The 15,327-nt window shown below is 37.8% G+C and overlaps 1 protein-coding gene across 3 annotated transcripts in view; it reads left to right on the forward strand.

Annotated features, from left to right (window-relative positions):
* The first annotated feature begins 5,833 nt into the window (after positions 1–5,833).
* VPS41 (VPS41, HOPS complex subunit) overlaps positions 5,834–15,327 on the forward strand; it is a 95,422-nt gene continuing 85,928 nt past the window's right edge. For 2 of the 3 annotated variants that reach the window (XM_027900593.1, XM_027900595.1), the window contains exons 1-2: positions 5,882–5,917; positions 9,852–9,890. In XM_027900593.1, the coding sequence (XP_027756394.1) occupies positions 5,897–5,917; positions 9,852–9,890 (60 nt within the window). In that variant the 5' untranslated portion in view covers positions 5,882–5,896. Of the gene's footprint in view, positions 5,918–9,851; positions 9,891–15,327 lie in introns of all 3 variants that reach the window. The other variant, XM_027900594.1, reaches the window with a different exon arrangement.

Below are 15,327 nucleotides of genomic sequence, written 5' to 3' on the forward strand. Positions count from 1 at the left end.
TGTGCCTTTGCATGTTTCTTTGGGGTTCCTTCCTAGACAGGAAAAATCTCAGCATAATGCAAGACACCCACCTGACCGACAGAACTATTTTCATGTCCTCTCAGGTACTTAAAACTGGAAACTCAGAAGAAAGCAATGCCTCAAGACAGCCTGCAGCAGTCACCTTGGGAACCAGGATTCTCTTGCTGGTGCAACCTGTAACAAGAATATAGAGAGAAATGTCTTGATAATTCAGTAATGAGAACGACTCCATTATGCCAGTTGATCATAATGAACATGAAAAAGAGTTCTAATAAAGTCACATTGTAAGGCATATAATTTATAAAAATTATCTTAACCTAGACTGAAGTTTTAGAACTTATAATACTGGATTTTCAATTTCAAAATCCAGAAATGTTAATAAACCTATAAAATCCTAGAATCAAGATTTGGGATCCTATCTAAATATCTATGTTCTTTTAAGAACTGGTCTCACTTAGAGGCAACACTTCTCAATACATAGGAAGGAAGTACAATTGCCAAAAACTCACAAAACTTAATATGAACAGGGAGATTAAATTTAAGTTTGTTCTTGAGACTCCTGGACCAAACAACATCTCAAGATTTGTCTAACCATTACGTGTTAATTTTAAATTAGATCAAATCTGAGTCCTTTCCTTGATGAAAATGCTAATTTCTCCAACTACATTTATGTTTGACAATGGAATGTGACTCTTACTAAAAACAAACATTAATGCTGCCTTAAAAAGATGAAACTAATGAATAATCAACTAGGAGAAACACATAAATGCAAAGTGGAAACTCTTAAAAGAATAATGAGGACTCTTTAACAGGACAGGAAAACATAAAATATCCTTGAGGAAGACATGAAAGCATTCATTTTAAGTTTATATATATATATATAGTCTTTGATCTTTATGTTTTGCTTCAAAGAGAAAAAAAATCAGTGGCAGTAACCTAAATTTGTAAATTTGTAAATTAAAACCTAGGAATCATAACAAAATAGAGGGAGCATGAGAAAAAATACAACATTAGAAGAATTAAAGACAATAAATATTTTAATTCTACTAGGAAAGAGAAGGAATCCTATAAATGGAATCACAGCTGTAAATGCTAGTTATTTGCAATAATAAAATAAATATAAAAGAGGTGAGTATATTTCATTAGTTTAAATTAATAGAGCTATGTCCCAGCAAGCACAAATTAAGAGAGATGGTAACAGATTTGAGGTATAGCAAGTAAGATGTAAAACATCTTATGTGAAGCAATTAGGGGCATTGTTGTATCTGGCTAAACAAATAACGAAGAACTGATTTAATGTTAGGATACAATTACTCACATGGGGAACAGAAATCTTTTAATACAGAATTTTCAAAAGTTGCTGACAGATGATGCCATGGTGGACATAATGGAGTGGCTCAAAGCTGAGGTAAGACAAACCTAAATTTGCATAGGGACAAGAAAACCCCATTGTGTACCAAGTCCTGCATTATTAGACCTAAAGTATGCTTATCAAACCTGGTAGGAGAGCCATAGCAGAACAGCTTAAAACAGGAAAAAAAAGAATGAACTTCTTTAAGTGGCAGTTAGGCACCTTTTGGTTTCATTGTCCTAAGACATTCTGGAGGCAAGCAGGACCAGCAGGTCCAAATGAGATGAATCCAGCAACAGCAGGTTCACTGACAGATGGCAGAAAGGCTGTGCCTTCCATCATCCCTAATTCTATTCCAGTACATGCTGGTGAAAGACAAGGAAGTGGAGCTCAATGCAGGGAGTTCTGTATAATTGGAAATGTTATGTCAAGGTATGAGGTTTTTTTTTAAAAAAAAAAGGTACAAAGAAGAATTAATTTAGGTAAATCTCATGGCCCATGTTAGGAAGGAGTTCGGGGTAAATCACAGAGCTATTCCCGTCTGGCTTCATAATCTACAAATCTATGGAATTTTCTTGTGGTATAATGTTTTTTTCCATTTCAGACTTGCTCCTTCTCTACAAATCCCTTTATACATTTAACTATAAAGTTTTTAAGACAGTCCCTTACTACCTCTCCCTTTATGTATAGCCCTTGTTTATCTTTAATAAATGGATAATTGTACTGGCTTTATGTTGGTTACTGTTCTTCAAATTTTTTTCATGTTCTACTCAGTACAAGAAGGTATCTTTCAATAAAGGCTGCCCGAGAGTGAAGACAAAGAAAGGAAGCAGAAGAAACCCAGACAGGGAGGGAGGGTGAGAGGAAGAAAGACTAAGGGAAACATTATTCTTGAAGGATTTGAAAATAATTCACTATATTTTGAAAAAGTCTTTAAATCTCAGGGAATAAAGTCAACTATTTCAAAGAACATATAAACACCTTTCTGATACTTCTCGTTTTTATAAAAATAGTTGATCATTTAAATTTAATTTAAATACACTGCAGTGGTGGGACATAGTGGTAAAGCATACTTCTATTTCTTCCCTTGTCTTTTTGGTGATATTGCAAATTACACAGCAGTCACCTTTAGTGCCAATTGAAGGAGGCATTTACTGTGATGCCCATACGGTACTCTAGGTTTCACATTTATAATTGAAATTTGTTTATAGTCATTGTTCCTATACTTATTTCAAGAAGAAATATTGTAAATAATTTTAGAGAGGGATTAAGAAGAAAACAGTAAACAACTGCAAAACAACATTATGCCAGCAAGTGAAATAGGATTGTCTTTAAAGGATTGTTTCTGAACATATTCAAGATTATAATTATGTAAGCTATGGTACAAATTGAAAGTATCTTCACAGAAATAATTCTTTGATCACAAGGGGGAAAAAAAAGAAAAGCTTTTGCAAATTTATTTCTACAAACAATCAGAAGGAGGAAAATCTTTGAACTTCTATTGTATTGTCAGCATTAGCTATGTTTTATCCAGTATAGTGTTTTTAAATGCTTTTAACTTAGAGACAACATTACCTTTTTTTGTTTGTTTGTTTTTTTAACTGAAGAAGTGGTGGTGAGAACGGCGAGGGAGACAATCTGCCTGAACATTTTGTTGGATGAATCAGTCCTACTTGAAAGCAACTGAGAGCTCTTGGAGTCTGAAATACAGTAATATACCAATTGGCATGGATACTGCTACTTCTTATGTTTCACGGTGGTCAGGAAGAAAGTGTGTTAAAGCAAGAAATAAAAAATCTAACACTGTTTGAAATCTGAATGTTGGTCACGATCCAAGTTTCAATGCTAATTCTGATTTCTGTGGTGAAAAATAAATCAGAAATTCCTGACAGACTTCAATTTCTAAAATTCGAACTGGATAGAGTTATCAGCATCCTGTTAGAAGTGTCCTGCAGAATTCCTATATGCTGGAAGCTCTGCATTAAAATAGGCACGAAGAACATTAAAGTCATCATGGTATGGCCAAAATATTTGTTTAAAGACTTGTAAAGAGTGTTATTTTTGGTGAACCAAGTAAAAACTAAATGATGAAGCAGAGCCAGCCCATCAGGCAAGATGGATAGGAGTCAAAATGCTCTACCTAAAAATCTTGCCAGGAATCCCAAACCTATACCTCTAGTAGAATGGACTTAACCCAAACTTCAGTTCTGTGTGCTGGCAGACACAGAGAGACTAGGTTTTAAGGCTAGGACAGAACATTTCCTTCCCTTAGGCAGTGCTGTATTTTCCACTTCTGCTAAACTACACTTCAGCTGGGATGTTCTCAGCCCAGATCTGTAGGATGCTGAGTACTTAGTGGGAGCTGCAGAAAGACTTTAAAACCTAGTGATGTCATTTCTTCTTGATGGCTTTCAGCACTTCTGGAGGATGGGTGTGGGAGGGGTGGCAGAATCAGATGCTGACATATTAAATTTTCCTGACACAATAAAAACCCATAATCATGGGAGATTGAATTCGCACCTTAAGTGTAAACAAGAAAAGAATTAGTTTTGCACTATTCTGCCAGAAATAAGCAGCACCCTGTAAGTAAATCACATTGTTTATACCACTTATTCTGTGTGCAGTGAAAGCAAGCACAGCTGTTCCTTGACTGCTCTGTTTGTAAAAAATGAACAAATGTGCACTGTTAGCTGTTATAATAGAAGAGTTTACAAGATCTGCCATCCTTTTCCTTACACTGTTTTTCTTGGCACTTAAGAAGTACATTAATAATGTTAATTCTAGTTCAAAAAGTGCCACAAAATACCTCTGTTGATCTCAAAAAAAAAAAAAAAAAAAAAAAAAGAAAATTGAGGTTTTACTTTACCCTGAAAGTAGGACAAAAATGTATCTGGCAAAATTTCCTTTCACAAGATACACAAAGTTTCAAGTACCAGATAATATACATCGTGCATTACATATTACAGGACAAATCCTGGCTCCATTATCAGCAAGGATATATTTTTTTCATTGATTAGAATAGGACTAAGATTCAAGAAGGCTCAAATGGGACTGGAATGAGTAAGCATTCTGGGTAAACCACACAGCTGTCAGCAAACACCTCTTACAGTCTCTTATTTAAGTTTATCAAGTCTCATCTTGAAATCAGTTAAATTTCTTGCCAGAAAGATTCTTCTGAGGACCACACATCTGACACATGGGCATCTTCTTCTCATTTCCAGCCTAAATGCACTGAAAATAGCTGATACCTATTTGATCTCATACCTTTTACTTTAATAGCTCTCTTTTCAGTTGTTTTTAATTCTAGACTAGAGAAGCTAAGTCCTTTTTATCAGTCTTCTCCAACAGAATAGACCCTAAATTTCTGTGATCCTTTTAGTGGTTCTTTGGCCTCTTCCAGTTTCAATTTAACTTTTTTGTAACCAATGTGACTTGAAATTTACCATTATACCCAGGTGTGGTCTCAACAATATTTTGCACAATGGCAGCCAAACATCTCCTTCTCTGTAGATATCCTTTAGCTTATAAGGCCAAAATGACATTTAAAGGCTTCTTCGCCGTGGTACCTTGATAGTTCATATACTTTCTAACATTGTTTGCAAATTAAATGCATTCAGGATAGCGATTTCCATTTGTTCTTACACTGAAACTGGTGACTTCGATAGCTGTCTCTCACCCCAGTGTACACCTTTCAGTGTGATTTTAAAGGACAGTTCTAGCATTTCTCAGTCAAAATTCTGGCAATTAGTTTCTAAAGGTCCTTATGGCCTTGCACTGTGGTGTTATAAGATTTCTCTTTTATTGCCAAAAGTGAACTGCATATTTTTAAATTCTTGGTTTTGATCCCAAGGGCACATTAACACCGTGGCTCCAACTGAGATCTTGAATAGCTCCAGTGGCAAAACCCAAGTGAGAAGAAAGTTCTGCCTAGGGCTTTTTAGATTTGGTTAGACTTTAAACGTATAATGAATGTGATTGAGGCGCAAGCAAGGCATTCTAGTCTAGTTTTATGCTTTTAAAAAACCAAAACGCAGCATCTTCCAGACAGCAGACACGGGACGCAGCCAGCGGCTCAGGGCGTCAGCTACACCCAGGCCCTCGCTAACCAGGGCCCAGCTCAGCAGTCTCACCATACCTGGCCGTACCACGGAGCTGGGACACCTGACAGAATCAACGGAATTCAGCTTTAAAAAAGCGTCTCGCAGCTGAGGAGAGCAGAGAGACAACACGGCCGTGCTCGACCCGTGGGGCCCAGCCTTGCCTCTGCCCTCTGTTGAGGTTGTGAGGCATCACCACCTCGCCTCGGCTGGGCCGAGGAAGGAAAAAAAAAGGGAGGAAACCCCCCCCCCCCAAAAAACAAACAAACAAACAAACAAAACCTCCAAAACAAGCAAACAAAAACCCCAACAAAAACAAACACAAAACCCCACAACAAAACATCCCTACCCTCCGAAACTACATTTCCCAGCGTGCCTCGGCCGCGCCGCTTTCCTGCGCCTCACATGACAGCGGCCCGGCTGCGCCATGGCGGAGGCCGAGGAGAAGGTAGAGCCCGTGGGTGCCCTGTGGCCGGAGCGTGGGGCTGGGGCGGCTCGTGGGAGCAGAGGCCGAGGCGGTCAGCCCGCCCCGTGGGTGGGGGGCCGGCGGCGGGGCGATGCTTCGGGCGGTCCTGGCTGCGCCCGGGGCGCGGCAGGGAGGATGGAGGCGGCGGAGCCTGGGTCTGGGCGGGAGGGAAGCTTTACGAGCCTAGCTGGCTCCGCTTTGGAGCCAAGGGTGAAGGGCTGGAGGGTTTGTCTATCAGGGGACACGCGTGACATGACCAAGCTGATCTCAACTGGTGAATTTTCTCCTGAGACAGAACTTGAGGAGTTTGGTGCTGGCGACCTAAAGGAGGTGTTCTCCTAAAATCTCCCTGTGCCCTAGATCGATCCTTCCCCCAAAAAAAAAAAAAAAAAAAAAAAAAAAAAAAAAAAAAAAAAAAAAAAAAAAAAAAAAAAAAAAAAAAAAAAAAAAAAAAAAAAAAAAAAAAAAAAAAAAAAAAAAAAAAAAAAAAAAAAAAAAAAAAAAAAAAAAAAAAAAAAGTAAAGCAAGAAATGCAGTTGCCGGCCCTTTTACAAATATTCTCAGTGGTTTTTTTGCTGAGCCGGAACTTGGACAGGCAGCTAAGCTGTGGCATGTTTGTCGTGTCTTGAATACCTAAAGGAGGGAAAGTTTTAGAATTACTCCAAAGGAAAGTTTTAGAATTACTCCAAATGGCCTAAATAAGAAACTGACAGATGTTTTCCACTTTCTCTGCTGTCAGGGTTTTCTGGGGAGGGGTTGGATTCCTTAGGGGAGGCCTCTTTCCCAGGATTGGTAAGTTTTTAAGTGTGGCAGCCTTTGAAAGAGTTCTCAGGATAATACCAACTCTTGACAAGTCTTCTCTAATAATGTAAGAGATTAAACTAGCCTGTGTTTTGCTTTCTTTGGATTATGGTAGGAAACTTACTGTATTTGTTTTAGTTTATTTTCTCTGGGGAACACGTACATCTCTGTTGAGAGGGATGTGTGTGTTGTACATGGATGTTTCTTTAAAACTCAAGTTTTGTGGCTTTCCCCTTCTGTCAGCTTCAAGTTACGGGCCTAAATATATATAGATGGCATTTAATGTTTGTAAAGGCAGGGAAGGGAAAACCTTATATCCGCCGTATAGGAAAGCCCACTTAAGAATTTATTGAGAAGTTATGTTGGATCTGTTTAAATGAAATATTATAATGGTGGGAGATTACTTCGCATTGCTCTGCTGTCCTCATCTGTGTTCCCTTTCCCCACAAAACAGCATTTGCCAGCTGGTTGAAGTGCACTGCTGATTTTCCCCTAGAGTCTGAGACCTACCAATGACAGCTATTCCTACATGATTTAGGATTGTGGTTGTCTACAAATCCCTGTTAAGGGATTTTCTTTTCACAGTTACAAGGCTATTAAAAAGTAGAAGTGGGGGATAATCTCTTCAGTTCATGTGTTTGAAGGGAAGAGAAAGGAACCTAACAAAACTCCAGGGCAATCATAACTACAGTTTACTGTTCCAGCTTACCTAAGTGGGAGAACATGGGGAAAAAGCTTTTCACAGTAAGTTGCTAGCAAAGTAGGTTAGTAGGTAAGTGCCAGTTCTAAGCACCTTCAGCTAAGTTCTTTTTAGGGAACAAATATGGTTTCTGCATTTCTTTCCTAAGCTAAGGCTCCCTCTGAATTTTTGCATGTTTCTGCAGTTAAAGGCCATGCAGCATTTACCTTTATTTGTGTGCCTTTTATGAAATTTAATATCTGGGGTTGCAGTGCCTTGTGAATAAAGTAGGGATAGCATAGTAGATGTCCTAAATAAAAATAGACTGATATTTTCTTAGTTTACACGGTTTGATTATTGCAATCAACTACTGGTGTGCCCTGATTTGTAGGCCAGCGTTTTCCAGTGGTGCCTTTGCACCTAACTACTTACAGCTCAGTTAAGTGACTCAGGTGGGTGTAAGTATCAGCTGCTGTCTCAGCAGGTGGGGTGTTAACTCCACCCTGCACGTGCGTTGGTCTGTCTGCGTGGTGGTAGATTGTGAGCTCATCTTGAAAATTTGTCACTGGCTTTACGTGCATTTCTGTTCTTCTGGATAGCTAAAGCAGTTGGAATCATGAGTTGTGGATGCAGGTGGTGTAGCTGCAGTAGCAAGTCTCATGTACCACCAAAAATGTCGCTTGCTGTAATTGTTTATTTGTTTGGGAGAGCTGATTTAAGTTACTTTTTTTTTAAAAGAATGATATTACAATGAACTATGTGAATTATATCAGTGTATCAAAACAGTAGTTCTGATAGTTTTGACTTATTAAGGAGCTGAGGAGGCAACTCCTGGTATTCAAGAGAGAAAGTTAGTTTCTTTTATTAGGAATCTGGTGATAGTTTGCATTGGACTTCTTGTGTTACTCTAGCCTATCCAACAGGCTGGCAACATTACACCACAGTGCTTAGTTCTGTCCTGATTTGGTTATTGTTAAGTAGAATTTAAGATGCACAAAGATTCTATGTAACAAACGTCCAGTTTCCTGAAAGATGACTGCAGCTTGTGATGAGGGACTGGGAGAGTGACAGACAAATAGTTGTACCTGCAAAGTCAAACCTGAACTTGAAAGGATGCCAGGATTTTACTGGCAAGATTATCATCTTCCCTTGAGTCCCATCTTCTTCATACTTGCTATTTCCCAACTCACGTCTCCAGTGCAGACTACACAGATAACTTTTCTATGAGATGTGTGTTTTAGAGGTGGGCCAGGGCTGTAGTGAGTAAAATGGAGGAAACATGTCAGTAATCATGGTAACACCGTGCACTAAGCTTCCAGTGGCAAGTAGAGGTGCTGCTTTTCTTCTGTCCCATCTGCTGTGATGTATTGTGGGCACCAAGGTGAGCCCCCACTAACGCAAGGGAGACATTTGCTTTTTGCCTAGAGGTCACAGTCAGGGTATTTTATAAATAAATAAATAAATGCGACAAAAAAATTATACTGGTTGTCAGTGCACTCGGTTTTTTTCCCCTTCTGTTTTTCTCTAAGCTGTTGGTGATGGTGTCATTTTTTTTTTTTTTTGTCTTCTCTGGTGAAATTCTGTACCTGTTAATCTTACTGTCCAAAGACCACATCATAAGATTTGAAATGCTGCCTTCTCTCTTGCTTGTTCTTTGTTTATATCATATTTTATTGTTAAAATGCTTACATTCACTGCCAGTGTATTAGTTGTAATCGTTTATTGCTATTGATAAAGATAAATACGTTAAGTAAATCTTCATTTTGCTGACCTCTTTGAGGAGGCATTGCATCAGCAGATTTTCTCAGTGGGCAGATGAGAGATGAGAAGGAGTTGACTTAAAAAAATTTTTTTTGTAGGGTGCTAAGAATCATTGTCTTGCCAGAGAGAGATGTTTTAAAGGTACAGTTGTTTCAAAGGCAGGTGAAAGCCACGTGTCTTGCACTGACATGGGATGAAAAGGAGAAAGTCATTAAATGCTGGCTCTCTGTAGAAAATGGTTTGAAATTATTTAAGTTTAAAATAAGCCTATTAAAAGCTGAATAGTTGAATAGCAAAGCTAGTTTGTGGATAACTTGAGAACGCTTTTCTGCCTTGAAGGTCAAGATATGGGCAGTTTCTTTGCAAAACTTACTACCACTTCTGGAAGGGGGGAAGCTGTCACGGTGACAGATTCTCAGGTGATCCAATCACTCTTTTAGGGAAGCTGACAGCAGTGTCACAGTCAACTGCTGCCCCTGAGTATCAGTGTGGCACGTGAGTGCAAGTGCAAGAACAAACTGGGTACGAACGGAAAGGATGAAACTGAACGTTGAGTTGCTTCTGCTTTGTCTTTTGTGTTGTAATAAAGGATTAAAAGTACTTTTAAAAGGGAAATACTGCTCAGTTATGTGTGTACTTAGCTAATTACTCCTTTGTCCTTTGTGTCCTTTTCAGGAAACCAGGTCTAATGAGGAATCAACAGATGAATCTGAGGTAACCCTGCTTAAAATGCTTCACACTTGAGTCTGTGTCAGTGCTAGTTTTTTGTCAGTGTGGAGGGAAAAATACTACCTCATTATTTGTTTTTAGAAGTGTGGCCAGTATTATGTAGCAAGGAATGTTAGTCTGGGCTTAAATTAGTAAAACAAAGCTGTGTTTTGCTATTAGAAGCTTCTTTATCTTTAACACCCCTCCCCACACACACAATTGCCCCATTATAGTAACATAAGTTATGCTGAGAGCCAAATTCAAGTGTATGCTCTTCTGTTTTGATGAAATGAAAATCTGTCAGTATAATTATATATGCAGTAATACTACATTGAGGTAGTTACTGTGTTATTTTAATAGCTTCACAGTCTAGACTTAATCATGTCCTGTAGACTCTGTTCTTGAGATGATACACTGTCAAAAATTGCCTCACGCTCTGGAGAAGTCTGCCTACCCTGCTGTAGGTGATGGAAAAGGGGGGCTGGGGGTGAAGAGAGGAAGGGAGCTACAGAGGATTCAGGAATTTGTCTCTGAACAGTAATGTGCTAACTCCAAACCTGCCATCACTGAGGGAACCATAAAATATCTAGAAAGAGTTAATGGACATCTGGTGGTCTAGGATGGCTACAAGAAGGAAGAAATAAGGGTGGCTGAACAGCTTCAGTTGTGGCCACCAGCAAGGATAGATGACACAGGGATGTAGCTATTACCTTGACAGTATTTTCACCCATTATGTATCTAAATCAAAGTGACCCACAGACTTACAAAACTTCAGTGACCTTGAAGATTTTCTGTTCTTTTCTTAGGGACAAATCTTCGTGCTTGAGATCTGGGTTTAAGCGTTAAGCAGGCAGAAATCCTAATTTCCATGCCAGTGAAAACTGCAGAGACTGTAGTGGTGGATTCTGAAATAACCTTTTTGCAGAGGATGGTGACTTTTTTTCCTGTGGGATAATTTTTTTCTCTCTGCCATTCACGAGTGTCACTGGCACCCTAGGGTGTTATTGGTGAGAAGCAGGGATTTCTTTGGCCCTGTGTGATAGCTGTGTGGAACAGCTGCCTGGACCAGGCTGGTTTTGCCCGGTGTGAAACGCTTTGTGTTGTGAAGTGCACGTAGACAATCACTGGGAAGCAACTCAGTATTTAGTAGAATAGTAATATTTTCAAGGCTTGACATTCACAGGATAGTGAACACAGCTACCTACTTGTTTTTTTCTTTAAAGCCGATTGCAAGTGAAAACTTGTTTTAGTGGCATTTTTAATGGCTTTTCAACATTGCAGGTGGTAGCAAATAAGTATTTAAAGCAGAATTAATCATAAATGTTGGTGGGGTTTTATTAGTTTTTAGCTTAAGTAAAAATAGGCATAATACAACTTTCACAAAATTGAAAGTCCTAAAATTTCAGCTAGACCTTTGTTAAAGTTGATGTCTATTTTTAATGTTGATTTCACATGCAGAAAGAAGTGAAAAGGAAATTTATATATTGAGAATGTAGATGTTGGATCTAAAGAACAATTGTCATTCTAATGTCTGTGGAAGTGCTTTTCATTAGTTGTCTTTGACTATCAAGTCTAGTCTGTAGTGTCTTGATCATCAGTAGGTAGTTGATGAAATGAAACTCGTTAGACTATTTGTAATGATCATTCAGATAAAACCAAAAACAGTGGTAAAAGCACAAATTATAAATGTTCTCAGTGCTTGCTTATATTATATGAATTATAGTCAGAGATAATATCAAGATGATGGCTTCACTCTTAGCTCTTGTGATCAAAAAATTTTAATTACTTTTTTGGCATGGTCCACAGTTTGAATAATCAGGGATTGTTTTTATTGTGGTGGTACTGGAATCAGAGACTCTTAATTCCTGTAGCCTTTGGTCTAGTTTTACTGATTAGAAAATGCTGTATTTATGGTATGGACTTTGTAGGCATCTTACCATAGTAATAAGATTTTTACATACACAATTGCTCTTGCACTTAATTTAATTTGAATTCTTCCTATAAAATTGAATTGTTCCTCGTGATTTCAGAGGGCACATGACACATATCCAATTTACATTATAGAAGTATTTTCTATTACAGAGGAATGCAGTATTAAAATTCCTGATTTTTGTCTGAACTGGATGTGTAAACAAAATACAGATTTGTTGTTGTTGTTGTTGTTTCCTGATGTTTTTCCACTGCTGTGCCATTATCTTAGTAAATAATCGTAGATTGATTCTGTTTCGTGCAGCAACTCTCTAATCATCATTCCTTTAGTAGCTTTTAGCAAAGATGCTAAAAATTCTATTTCTCCACCTGCTTGATTTGTTTTGAATGACGGGCTCTTTAGCAAATGCCAGGACGCTTATTTGCACAGCCTTGGTGGTAGAGCTCAATAGTAGGCCTCAAATGTGGGAGTCTGTAAAAATTGACTGTCTTGAACCTATGTCATCCAAAAGCTGATTGTCAGTGTAAGTTTGGTTCCAGCTCTTGCTCCCCAGGAAATTGGGTTTCTAAGGCTGTGTAAGTATTTCATACTTTTCAGCTGTTTAAATCGGAGTGTGTAAAATGCAAAGGTGTTAATTAGCAGAGAGGGTGCATTTGTGCAGATGTTAAGCAGATCTTTCAGTGCAGAATAGTTGTAGCTACTTTATAAGACTTGTAGCACTTTAGAACTGAAGTAGGTCTTTCCTGGGAACTCTAGTACAATGGGCACTTTTCTTTCATATTCTTATACATGATATGGGGTATTATAAGCCTTTTTTTTTTTTTCTTATAGAGAGACTGCTATATATTCCATGATATGGTGAGGAAACCCTGTATCTAACAGTCTCCTAATTCTTAGGAGAAAACCTACTTGTTTTGCTGAATAATTCTACTGGACTTTTTTTTTTTTCTTCTTTTTGTATCTTCTGGCTTTAGACATTTGGTTTTAGTGGGTTTGGAGGGGGTTTTTTTTTGTTTGTTTGTTGGGTTTTTTGAGTTGTACTTCAGAAATATATTTGCTTTATTTCTCCCAACCTTGTCTAATCATCAGGTATGCTAGATTTGAGGCTGAATCTGAACAGGTTTGTTTGGCTGAAAAGTCCTAGTACAATATAGTTTCGTGGACTTACTTAATTTTATTTTACAGCACCTTAAGCTACATGTTTGGACTGTCACATTTGATGAGATCTTAAAACTAGACAGCAAAGTAATCTGACTTTTGGCTATTTGTAAACTACAGAGGAAAAGAAAAATCTTCATAAATTATGTACAGCCTGAATCTATTTTCAGATTATTCTTCTTCCTTGCAATGTGTCTGTTTCTGTGAAATTTTACTTTTCTCAATTGAGCTGCTTTTTGTCACACAGATACTTGTATTTCACCAGCTAATTAGCAAAAGCCAATGCTAATAATTGTATAAGTAAATAGTTAAGCTTTCTTCAGTATCAATGCAATGTGCTGCTAATATGGGATGTGCAATTGCATTTTTCTTGCATTGAAGTTGGTGCTGCTGCGAGTACCGTAGTGCACATAACAGCATGTATTGTGAAGTGCTCCCATGAAGGGAGGAACTGGTTTTGTATCTCTTAATTCAAAAGAAAGCTTATTAAAGAGCCAAACTGAGTCAACATTCACGATGTTACTCTATGAAATCTTAGGAGATCAGGTAAATTTGTTTGTTTGTTTGTTTTCACTGTATATATAGTGTAAAAACATTCCCATTGAGACCTAAATTGTAGCCATAAAGGCATATATTGCACCCTGGAAAACTGCTAGTCTGCTTAAATTAGTAACAGTTATTTCAGTTGTTTTCACGGGGCAGAAAAATGTTTGGAACCATTCCTCATGGTTCCAGGACCTACAGCTTCTGTCTGTACCTCAGACCTCATGTACATGTGAACTATGCTCTGATTCTTTCTTGCCAGTCTGCCCCTCACCCTCCACTAAAGTGGGAAGAGAGGGTTTCAAAGCCCCCTTCATTTGGGAGTGTGAGGTACTGATAAAATGAAGATAATCGTGTATCAAAACCTTTCTACTTCAGGAGAGAATCAAAGCTAAATGATCATCCTGGAATTGGCTCAAAAATTTTCTGCTCCTTTCTAATTTACCACTGGGGCTATGAGCAGATTGCCCTCTTGGAGTATGTGACTTTTTTACAGGAAACAGCTTTCAAGAACAAATGTCCCTGGAATTATAAAATGAGTGCTATATCCCAAGAAATGATCCTTGATTATATAAAGAGTTTTACCTTTTTCTTTTTTATTTTTTTTAGGGGAAATTTTTTGTTTTGCAATTGTTTGCCTGTTTGAGGAAACCACCAGAAAAAGCTACGTGGATGCAGATGTTAATGCTCTGCAAAGAGTTATTAAAATAGTATTTTTTAAGAAAAAAATTGCATTCATATCTGCGTTCCTGCTTATTTACTAGATAACATGAATGTATCAGTCGTCAGTATTGATGACTGTTATACATTCTGTTCTAGCACTGCCATTTCTATATGGCCTCTTCTTAGCTTTTTTTTTTCCTTCATTGATCACTGTTACCCTGTGAAAGGGGCGTGTTTGTTCATTTAGTTTATGCTTCAGTTATTCAGACACTACAGTAAAAATTTCTGCAAGAGTTTGTAGAGAGAAAAGTATTGTAGAAATTTTTGGTTAATCTGGCACTCAAATAATTCATGATGGTTTAGAAATATCCATCCTTGATACACTTTACTACTGGAATCGGTAGTGGTTTTGTTCTTTAAGGTTTAGAAAACTGATCAGAGCAGAAATACAATTAAGAAACTTATAGACCTTAAAAAGAGACAACTCAAAAGCCTTGGTATTTTCTTTTGCTTTTCATGCACTTCAGATTTTGGTCTTGTAGGTTGGGTCTGGATTAGGTCAAAGCAATTAAATCATTTCAAGTAAATAAAGCATCTGGTAAAAAAGCTCCTTGTCATACTGTATTTCCATCAAAATGTTTTCTTAATATAAAGTGCGGAGCATTGGGCTGGAAGAGGTGAGCTCTTCTGTGGACAGTAGCTTTTGAAGGGGCATCACCATTGCAAGAAAAACGGATGGTTGGAAAGTAGATTTGGCTACTGTACCTCAGTCCAAGTTGCCCTTTTTTGTCTCCTATCTGACATTTCCCAGAGTTCCTCTTTTTGTCGCACCTTTTTTCCTTATTACTGAATAGTTCTACACTAGGTTATTTTAAAAATGTAAACTGAGAGAAAAATTCTCAAAAAACGTATTCTGTTTCACGTTCCTGAGCAGTCTGAAGAGAGATTGCTTCTCTCTGCGTGGCTTTAAATGAAATTGTCATTTTAAATGGGGAGAATGGAAGGAAAAGTTAGATAAATTCCAAGTAGAAAGTTCTCCCTTTTGATGAGAAAATGTATCATGCAAATAATTTATCGAGTCAGTAGGATGAGCGTAGTAAATTATTTATTGAAGTTTAAATGGAATATTTTCATACATTAATTTGAAAA

This window comes from Empidonax traillii, unplaced genomic scaffold, assembly GCF_003031625.1.
Source record: "Empidonax traillii isolate 1590-97213 ecotype Southwest subspecies unplaced genomic scaffold, ASM303162v1 scaffold741:size898883, whole genome shotgun sequence".
In the NCBI taxonomy this organism is placed as follows: domain Eukaryota; kingdom Metazoa; phylum Chordata; class Aves; order Passeriformes; family Tyrannidae; genus Empidonax; species Empidonax traillii.